The 11047-nt window shown below is 48.2% G+C and overlaps 1 protein-coding gene across 1 annotated transcript; it reads left to right on the top strand.

Annotated features, from left to right (window-relative positions):
* Window positions 1-9987: 9987 nt before the first annotated feature.
* On the top strand, window positions 9988-10779 carry mrpl49 (mitochondrial ribosomal protein L49). Its single transcript, XM_034087517.2, has one exon. It carries the CDS (start codon window positions 10027-10029, stop codon window positions 10528-10530), a length of 504 nt encoding a protein of 167 aa, XP_033943408.1. The 5' UTR covers window positions 9988-10026; the 3' UTR covers window positions 10531-10779.
* The last annotated feature ends 268 nt before the right edge of the window (window positions 10780-11047 follow it).

Genomic DNA, 11047 nt, shown 5'->3' with positions numbered 1-11047 from the left:
GAGCATTTCTAATTATGGAACCCAGTCACTGGTGTGGTTCATCATGTCATTCTCCATACAATACATGTGGGATTTCTATTGCATCCACTTCATCTGCAACGAAAAACGCCAACACAATTTCCGCCATTGCAAACCCAGCCAGTCAAGCCGACTCCTGAGTCCGAGCTGTCCGACTTAAGACGAGCTTTTTGACACCTCCCCCGGCTGCGATCGGCTACTCTCGTCTACTTTCGAGGCGAGCCGCAATGTGTCTCAAACAAGCCTAGTGGAGGAGCGATAATCGAGGAATCACCAGACCATCCTCCAATAAAATCCACGGATACTCGCCCCGCCCCCTTACTGTGTATCGCTCACTGATTGGACGATGCAGTGCATGCACTGATCTGATGCTTCTTGACCATAGACTGTATATATAAAGTTCTTGACATGAGAGCAGATTCCCAGCGAAGTGAAGAAAATACATGAAACTCACGAGAGTCACTCCTCATTTTATACCGTGTTTTGTTTCATTTAATGTATCATTTAGTTACAAATATGTGATATATCTGAACAACAAAGTGGTCAAAAAATGTTTTATTCATTATTGGACACATTTTCATGATCGCTTTTTTCGTTTATACATTTTAAGAATGGCGTTTATCTTTTTTGAGAATGAGTTATTATTTTATTTAATGTATTTGGGTCTACAACAGATGATACAAATGTTTGTGTCAGTAAATGCGTACCATTGCTCTTAAAACGATAGTTACGGCTGTAACTACGGTTCTATGAGTCCCGGATTTGCTTTAAATAAATAATAATAATATATAATATTTTTATAGCGCCTTTCAGGAAACCCAAGGTCGCTTTACAAGTCGGGTAGGGGGGGGGGAAGTAGTGGACAAATAAACCTATTAAACTAACTAGTGGGGAAAGCCTTAGTAAAAAGGTGCGTTTTGAGGGCTTTTTTGAAAATGTCCAGGGTTGGGGCGCTGCGGATTTCGGGGGGGAGAGAGTTCCAGAGGGTGGGGGATGCCACACTGAAGGCTCTGTCACCAAAAGTCCGCAACCTCGTGCGGGGGGTGGAGAGGAGATCCTGTCCAGATGATCTTAGCTTCCGGGATGGAGTGTGGTAGCGGAGAAGGTCAGACAGGTATTGGGGGGCGAGGGCATGGAGGGATTTGTAAGTCAGAAGAAGGAGTTTATAGGTGATACGGTGCTTGACTGGGAGCCAGTGGAGGTGGATCAGGGTGGGGGTAATGTGCTGCCAGGGCTTGGTGTGAGTGAGCACCCTGGCAGCCGAGTTCTGCACATACTGGAGCCTGTCCAGGGCTTTACTGGGAACCCCGAACAGGACTCCGTTGCAGTAATCCAACCGGGAGGAGACGAATGCATGAATGAGGGTTTCGGCCACGGAATCAGAGAGTGATGGTCGTAGACGGGAGATGTTCCTGAGGTGATAGAAGGCAGACTTAGTGACGGATTTGATGTGTGACTGAAATGAGAGAGTGGAGTCAAGGATGACACCCAGGTTACGGACTTCGGGAGACGGGGAGATGGAACAGCCGTCAATGTGGAGGAGGAGATCCCCAACCTTCCGGAGCAGTGCTTTGGGGGCCACAACCATGAGCTCAGTCTTCTTACTGTTGAGTTTGAGTAGATTTGCTGTCATCCAGGTTTTTATGACATGGAGACAGTTGACCAAAGACTGTGGAGGGAGCTGGGCGGATGGTGAGTTGCTGAGATAGAGCTGAGTGTCGTCAGCGTAGTAGTGGAAATTGAGACCGAATTGACGTATGATCTGGCCAAGGGGGAGCATGTAAATGGTGAAAAGTAAGGGACCAAGCACAGAGCCTTGGGGGACACCATGGTTGACTGGGGCCGAGGGGGAGGATGAGCCGCTGATGCTAACAAACTGAGACCTGGTTGATAGATAGGACTGAAACCATGACAGAGCTGTGCCAGTGATGCCAAGGTTGTCAGAGAGGCATTTCAGGAGGACTGTATGAGAAACAGTGTCAAAAGTGGCAGAGAGGTCGAGGAGGATGAGAATACTGATTTGTCCGGAGTCAGTAGGGACAAAATAGAACGATAGTTACGGCTGTAACTACGGTTCTATGAGTCCCGGATGACCGCCAGAGGCGGTGCTTTAGCACTGGATGACCTATACCAACAATGTCATGAAGAATCCAAGCCCTTGCTCACCACTGGAAGCAGCGGAGCTCGGCAAAAGGACCACGCCCAAAGAATGGGGAGTGGCGACATTGACCTGATGACAACTGGAGAATGTGCCAGAAGACGCCCACGACGCCGCGGCGCAGATGGTCTCCAGGGGCACCCCTCTCAGGGCAGCCCAATATGTTGAGATGCTCCTTGTAGAGTGGCATCTCAGCCTGGTGGCAGGGGGCGGCCACTGGCCCCGTAAGCCTGTGAGATGGTATCGACAACCCAGTGGGGAAGCCACTGGTTAGAGGGCCTAACCTCCTTTAGTGCCGCCAGGGCAAACTCAAGAGTTGCTCCTCCTGCCGTATACAGGCAGTAGCCTTGATATACGCCCTTTGGGCACCCCCCGGGCACAGCTACTTCGATGTGCCGTACTCCTGAATGTCAAAGCGTGCCAGCTGGGCAGGCTGATTGAAGTGAGTTTGTGGAAGGACCCCGGGCGTGAATGCCACATTTGACCAAAGGGCAACGCCTGAGAGTCTCACCTCGGGCATGTATTGTTTATGGAGAGGACATGCAACTCCCCGACTCACTTCCCTGAGGCTATGGCAAGCAGAAATGCTGCCTTTGTGGGCAGCCACCTAAGCCCCACCTGGGCCAGGGGCTCGAAGGGAGGAGGTGATAGGGCATCCGGCAGCAAGGGCAGGTCCCAAGCCGGAGCCCTCGGGGTGCAAGGGGGACGCTGCCGTAAAGCCCCTCTCATAAAGAGGGACACCGACCTGTGGCACCCCGCCGTGGCGCCGTCGACCCGAACATGTTGGGGAGAATCGCAGCCACATAAATTCAGAGTGGAGTGAGAACGTCCACTATCTAGAAGGGACTGTTGTCTAAGCAACAATGTACATGTTGTCCCCAAGGAACACGCACATTCTTGCCCCCCAGTTGGGGTAGAAAGTGCGTGAGTGCAAGCTGCACGGCCCGAAGCTCTAGCACGTTGACCCGGCGCGCACTCTGCTGGGCAGACCACTGACCCTGAACGGTCCTGCCCTGCCGCACTGCACCCCACCCTGAGAGACATGCACCTATGGTGATGGTCTCCTGGCGGGATGGGATGGCGCCCATGGGCACGCCTACCAGAGATAGGCCCTGCCCCTCCAGCGTGACGGAGAGTGGAGCAATGCTGCGACACCCTGACTTCACTGTGCCTGTGCCACTTGGCGTCCAAGTGAAGGCTGTTCAGCCACATCTGCATGGGGCACAGCGACAGCGGGCCTAAGGGCCCAGCGGCCGAGGCAGCTGCCAGTCTGCCCAAGGGCCGGAGGAACTGAATATAAGGCACCCTCTTGCCCGGCCCACGTGGAAGTAGGCATCCCTCGGTTGGGAACCACTCCACGTGTGCGTATGCAGTAGTCAGCATATAGAATGGCAGCACCTTCAGGAATCTGTTGATTCCTCTGAGGTCCAAGATCGGGCGAAATCCGCCGACTTTCTTGCTCACGAGAAAGTATGCCGAGTAGAACCCCCTGGCTAAGCAGAGGGTCTTACTGGGTTGATTGCGTCCTTGGACAAAAGGACGGACAACTCTTGGCCCAGAGGTAGGGCCCCTGCCGGATCGCTGACGACTGTCAATTAGACCCAGCCGAAGGCTAGGGGCCGGAGCTGCGGTCCGTACCCCTGGGTTAAGGTGAAAACCACCCAAGGGACGGAAGTACAGACTGCCCAGAAACTGAGCTGCCGCTAGCAGCCCCTACACCGGGCCCAGGCTGAAGGGCCAAGAGGCGACTTCATCATGCCCCTATCGGCAGCTAGCCGATCCACTTTAGAGGACAGCCTATTTCTAGTCCTTCTATTGGGGGGAGCACACAAAGCCATCGCTCCCTCAAGTCGCCGGGAACGGCCGAATTGATCTGGAGGAGTACGTGACAAGGAGAGGTGTCTGTTGGCTGCTGCCAGACGTTCCACCTCAGTGATTCGAGCCACTCTGAGCACCCGAGGCATGCAGCTACAGCTCATGCAGGCGTTTACCGTGAGAACCTCCCTCAGATGCTCGAATTTCGTCCCCACTGACCGCCAGAAGCGGCCGAGGCAGGAGGGGCAGCGGTCGTGGCCGTCCTCGGGCTCAAGAGAAACCCTACAGGCGCTACATGAATGAACCATTCTGTAGGTAGCCAGATGCAGGGTAGCCGGGAGCGGGTGCGGGAACACAGCCTTCACCAGCTACCTGCTTAATGGAAAGAGTAGAGCGTTGCTGCTACTCGCCGAATAGAAAGAGGGATGTAATTACACCCACGTTACGGCAGAGGGAGCGGGAGCGAGATCACTGCCTTCACCTAGCTGGATTAGTAAATAAGGCAGTTTACCAAGAGCGGGGGCGAAAACACTGCCTTCACTGGCTGAGCTAGAGGCGAGTGCCAGATGCAGCGTAACCGGGAGCGGGTGCGGGAACACAGCCTTCACCAGCTACCTGCTTAACGGAACCAGGCAGTTTAGCGTCTACCAGGAGCGGGGGCGAGAACACTGCCTTCACTGGTTAAATTAAGACGAATGCCAGATGCAGCGTAACCGGGAGCGGGTGCGGGAACACAGCCTTCACCAGCTACCTGCTTAACAGAATAAACAAGGCAGTTTAGCGTCTACCAGGAGCGGGGGCGAGAACACTGCCTTCACTGGTTGAGTTAGAGACGAATGCCAGATGCAGCGTAACCGGGAGCGGGTGCGGGAACACAGCCTTCACCAGCTACCTGCTTAACAGAAAAACAAGGCAGTTTGGCGTCTACCAGGAGCGGGGGCGAGAACTCCCTTCACTGGTTGAGTTAGAGACGAATGCCAGATGCAGTGTAACCGGGAGCGGGTGCGGGAACACAGCCTTCACCGGCTACCTGCTTAACGGAGAAACAAGGCAGTTCCGCGTCTACCAGGAGCGGGGGCGAGAACACTGCCTTCACTGGTCGAGTTAGAGACGAATGCCAGATGCAGCGTAACCGGGAGCGGGTGCGGGAACACAGCCTTCACCAGCTACCTGCTTAACCGAAAAAACAAGACGGTTTGGCGTCTACCAGGAGCGGGGGCGAGAACTGCCTTCACTGGTTGAGTTAGAGACGAATGCCAGATGCAGTGTAACCGGGAGCGGGTGCGGGAACACAGCCTTCACCGGCTACCTGCTTAATGGAAAAACGAGGCCGTTTGGCGTCTTACCAGGAGTGGGGGCGAGAACTGCCTTCACTGGTTAAGTTAGAGTCGAACGCCAGATGCAGTGTAACCGGGAGCGGGTGCGGGAACACAGCCTTCACCGGCTACCTGCTGAACGGGAAGAGTAGAGCGGTGCTACTACTCGCCGAACAGAAAAAAGGGATGTAGCTACATCCGCATTACCGGTAGAGGGAGCGGGAGTGAGAGCACTGCCTTCACCTAGCTGGGTAAAATAAAGAAGCTAACAGTATACGCAAGACGTTAGCCGAGCGGCTGCTGCTAACGATCAAGCGAGATCAAGTCAAATAACACACATGTTTAAGACCAGATAACTAGCTTCTAAAGAATAGAATAGCACAGAGCCGTAGTTACAGCAGTAGCCATGGCCAGGGCTCACACGGCATCTAACCGTAGTTACAGTAGTAACTATGGCCAGTACTTACACGGCTTAGAACCGTAGTTACAGTCGTAACTCTGGCCAGTACTTGCACGGCTTGGATACTTACACAGCATAGAGCCGTAGTTACAGTAGTAACTCTGGCCAGTACTTGCATGGCTTGGACCGTAGTTACAGTAGTAACTATGGCCAGTACTTACATGGTTTAGAACCGTAGTTACAGTAGTAACTATGGCCAGTACTTACACGGCATAGAGCCGTAGTTACGGTATTGCCTATGGCCAGTACGTGCACGGCTTGGAACCGTAGTTACAGTAGTAACTATGGCCAGTACTTACGCAGCTTGGAACCGTAGTTACAGTAGTAATTATGGCCAGTACTTACGGCTTAGAACCTTAGTTACAATAGTAACTGTGGCCGGTGCCTAAAAGTGTCCCACTAGACAATATAATATTGGGAGGATGAAATCCTCCTTAATGGCCATACATGCAGAGCACACGGCACACAGTGAAGATTGTTCTCTGCATATCGTCCTAGTGCTAGGAGTCTAGTACTAGGAGCAGTAAATACAACGATATAGCGCTACTGCAACCATACCATGCGTTTACCGGGAGCAGCAGCGAGAGCACTGCCCTCACCAGCTGAGTTAAATAATGAAGCTTAACCGTACATGCAAGGTGTTAGCCAAGCGGCTGCTGCTAACAATCAAGCAACCAAGTCAGAACACAATGTTAAGACCAGATAATTAGCTTCTAAGAAAGAGAACAGCCCGCATAGAACCGTGTCTGGTTACAGTAGTAACCGCACATGCCGAGCACACAGCACCCGCCGTGAAGATGTTCTCTGCATATCATCCTAGTGCTAGGAGTCTAGTACTAGGAGCAGTAATACAACGAACTAGCGCTACTGCAATCAAACCCTATGCTACAGGGAGCGGGAGCACTGCCCTGAGTTAATAGTTAAGCTCAACAGCAAGGTGTTAGCCAAGCGGCTGCTGCTAACAATCAAGCGACCAAGTCAGAACACAAATGTTAAGACCAGATAATAGCTTCTAGAAAATAGAAAGTACTTACCTTACTTTCTGCATCTAAACGAAAAACGGGTTTAAAGTATGACACTCTTGGCTTTCCATACTAAATCGAATGAGGGACACAGCCAAAGCTGGGACTCAAATGCTAATGATAGCTCGGGCACAACGCCACAAGCAGAACTTTCAGAAGAGCATAAGGGCAACTTTATGGGAGAGGAAGCGGGAACACTGTCGTCACCAGAAAGTCTAAGCCACAAACAATAAGACGGTAATCAGGACAACTTGGCTGGGAGCGGGTGTGGAAACACAGCCATCACCAGCAACAAGCTGACACAAACCTGTCTGTCGAGGCTCTGCACAGCCGGCGCAGCTCCTGGAGGACGCGTCTAACGACCCGTAGCCCCGAAAGTCAGTCGCGAAGCTTCACGCGGCCAGCTGTTTGCAGAGAAATCCCTCAGATCAAACGTTCAAACCTGAACGCTGTAGGCTACGAAAACGTAGCCACGGTACCCTCGCGCAGCGAGAAGATGAAAAGGAACAGATCCTCTGACAATACCGGCTGATATAGCCGGTGTCACGTGGGTCAGAGGTGACTTTGTTGTTATTGGTACTCGAGCTGCGCACGCGCGCGATGGACATATCTAGTGCTAAAGCACCGCCGCTGGCGGTCAGTAGGGACGAAATAGAACTCATTTCCCTGCTTCTCGTGGTTTCCTTGGTCTCTCCATGCTTCCCTGGTGGGAGGGACTAGTCGCAGGTAAGCAGACATGAAACTATTCAGCAAAACTATAAATAATAATCTAGGTTATTGAGTTTTTAGCATAATATTTCAGAATCTTAAAATCCCAAACGTGTGTATGCAATTGTGCTAAATGCAACACTGGAATCAAGCAAATATTAATATGTTTGCATGACATTAGTTAATTATATTTTGATATCACTTAATTATACGTTTAATACATTTAAGTCAAGCTAAGATACATGTGATGGTAGCTAGTTAGTGCTCTTACCTGTGATGCCTCCTCCAAACAGCATAATAACCAGACTGTATCATTAAAACTAAGTACCAGTTCTAGATCCTTGACTTTAGACAAACAATTCAAAAGACAACATGTATTTAAAGACCAATCTTTATTTGAATGTGCCTCTTAACCTGAGATATTAGTTATACAGTAATAGTATTGACAATCTAAAAAAACTGAGCAACTCAACAGTCAACTTTATATTTCTTATTGTCTAAGCATTTATTATTTTCATTTCCCCCCTCTCATATTCAGTGTGGACGGATTGAGACAGTGTGGTGTCCAGAGAGCTGCAGAGACTTCAGGGAGAAACCTCCGTGTGATGGACGTCCAGTCTGTTGGTTTGGAGAGGACTGAGGGTCACTGGTCGCTGGTCCTCAGCGAAGAGGACCAGGCCTGATGGAGGAGCCCATGCTGTGCAAAGCTGATACATTACATTACATTGCATTTAGCTGACGCTTTTATCCAAAGCGACTTACAATAAGTGCGTTCGACCAACAAGATACAAACTTGAAGAAAACAGAATCATATAAGTACATCAGGTTTCATAGAGCTAAAACATTTCAAGTGCTACTCAACTGGCTTTAGATAAGCCAGTCCTTTATTAGTATATAAGTGCTTTGTTAGTAATTCTATCGCTCGAAGTGGAGTCGAAAGAGATGAGTTTTCAGTCTGCGCCGGAAGATGTGCAAGCTATCTGCTGTCCAGGATAGCAAACCCACGTGTTTTTGCTGATGGGAACTTGGGTCCCCTTCGCAGTGCGGGTGCAGCAAGTTGTTTGGCTGATGCAGAGCTGAGTGCACATGCTGGGGTGTACCAACTGCACAGGCCTAGTCTGTCACGTTATTTGACTAAATGTGTTTACTTAAACATTTAATAGGTTTACACCTTCTGTCCATATGTGCTTTTTATTTAAAACATTTGATTAACTTTTGTCCATTATTCTTACTGAAAATGTTAGATTCCACATTCACATCTGACTGAAGATTGACCCCATTTATTTGTGGCGTTGCAAACTCTGCGGTACAAGGCACAGGTGATGTGAAGCTCATAAAGTGAGGCAAATAGAAATAATCAGCTGATGGAGTGTAGAGGTGGAAATAGCTGCATTCGATCAGCTGACTGTGTTTTCACAATAAAAGTAGTTTCTTAGTGAATGTCCTGTACTGGTCTTAAAATCTCATAACATCAGCTTTTAATGTTCCTCTTGGATGTTCTTCTTGACCCTCAGAGAAGGAGCAAATGTTGAGTCGTGTCTTTCAGGCATGTCCTTTCCTAACAAAAATGACAGGAAACATAAAACATATTATTGCAGAACAAGTGTGTTATTTATGAAAGTGGTGTGTTTGTGTGTTTAGGGGCTGTAGATATAATTATTTTGTAATTGTAATGTTTTTTTTGTGTGAGTTACAAAGACAATCAGATTATGAATGAACAGTATGAAGTTCATCAACATTGAAATATATTTTATTATCAAAATAATATTTAACTGTTATCAAAACGTAGTGCAACTAGAAGCTTGCTCTGTTGTCTCACTGAAATAATTTCATTTCATTTCAAACCTTTATTTATACAGATAAAATCCCATTGAGATCATTGATCTCTTTTCCAAGGGAGACCTGTTCAAGTAGGTTCCACATGAAACATAAAAGCATAAACAGAACAACAAAAGGACATCATCCAGCATCATTTACATAATAATCCACATAAACAGGTACCAATAGCTTCTGATTGACTAGCATCCAACCGAGCTTTAAAAACATTTAGTGGCACCAGATTGTTCAGATAATAATATTATAATAATTATTATATAACAATAATTGTTCATAATAACTTTTACCACGTTTTTTACAGACAATATTGAGAGATAAATAGTAGCAGTTCTCACTATGTGTTAAATATCTTTGCCTTCAATACATTAAATTAGAAAGCTGACAAAATCTAAATGTAACTTTTTGCATGGAACAAATCCTCAACTTAACTGATGTGTAGGTTATCTAGTATTTAGTATTGTTTAATGGAATGTATATCAGTGTATTAAAATCAATACTTCATTTATTTAAACCAATATATTTCTTGATTCTTTGTACAGTATGCAAAAAAGACAGGAAATATAGTTAGAATTTAGATTAAAACCGTGCTGATCCACACTCCATTCCAGGAGGTGGCGGTAAATGCGGCGTATAGCTGTTTGCCAACCGCCATTAAATCAAAAAGAAGAAGAAGAAGTTTCGCTGCAACATAAGATGGCGGCCTGCTTAAACCTCGCACTTCGAGGTGCCTTTCTATCACAGGGACGAAATGTACCGGCCGTGTGGATTAGATTTGTTTACAACCATCCTCCGGAGAACATGAAGACTGTGATATTAGAATCTACGGAAGAATACAAGTTCGTAGAGCGGCTCATTCCGCCGTCCCGGGTACCCACACCGCCTAAACACGCCGGTCCAGCCCCGTCCGGCTGGACCCCTCCGGCGGACACCCCTCCGCCTCTGCCCTACATGATCCGCCGCTCCCGCATGCACAACATCCCAGTGTACACCGACCTGACCCACGGCAGCCGCAAGACAACGCTCGTAAGGAAAGTGGAGGGGGACATTTGGGCTCTGGAGAATGACGTGAAGCAGTATCTGAAGGAGGTGGTGGGGAAGGAGCTGCCCACACAGGTCAACGAGGTCACCATGACCTTGAAGGTCAAAGGTCACTTTGATAGTGAGCTTAAACAATGGCTGGCCAGCAAAGGCTTCTGAGGAGGAGGAGGACTGTCCCATCATCATGCTAATCAGAGAGCTGTCCTGTGGACATGGAGAGGACCGGCATGTCAACATCTGGAGACATGTCCTACAGAACTTCAAAAACCTATTTCAATACAGGAGGACGGACAGCATTTGACTACTGCACCTCATTTGACTTTCTTAGGACACCAGAGAGACATTTAATATATGGGATCCAACTGTGTACATACATGTAATGAATGAAACATTAAATATGAAAACAGAGCCCACTCTTTTTTGTTTATTTATTTCACCAGCTGTTTCAGCTTGAGAGATTGTGTCATTGAATTTAGTAACATCGTGCAGTCCTTTTTAAGTTAACTTCATCTGAGATCAGAATCAGATTACCTTTAATGGACCCACAGAGGGTACAAGTGTTACAGAAAATAACCAAAGAAAGCTTAATATCACGAGCATGCATTAAAAAAAGATTAAAGATAAGAAATTACACAATTTACAAAAAAACACATCCAGTAACAGTTTAACGATAAAG

Source organism: Pseudochaenichthys georgianus, chromosome 7, assembly GCF_902827115.2.
Source record: "Pseudochaenichthys georgianus chromosome 7, fPseGeo1.2, whole genome shotgun sequence".
Taxonomy (NCBI): domain Eukaryota; kingdom Metazoa; phylum Chordata; class Actinopteri; order Perciformes; family Channichthyidae; genus Pseudochaenichthys; species Pseudochaenichthys georgianus.
The sequence above is the reverse complement of the archived record's forward strand: the minus strand, read 5'-3'. Positions and strand labels throughout refer to the sequence as shown.

Excerpts from the sequence above, each read along its gene's own strand:
- mrpl49 (XM_034087517.2), top strand. The coding sequence starts at position 10,027 with ATGGCGGCCTGCTTAAACCTCGCACTTCGAGGTGCCTTTCTATCACAG.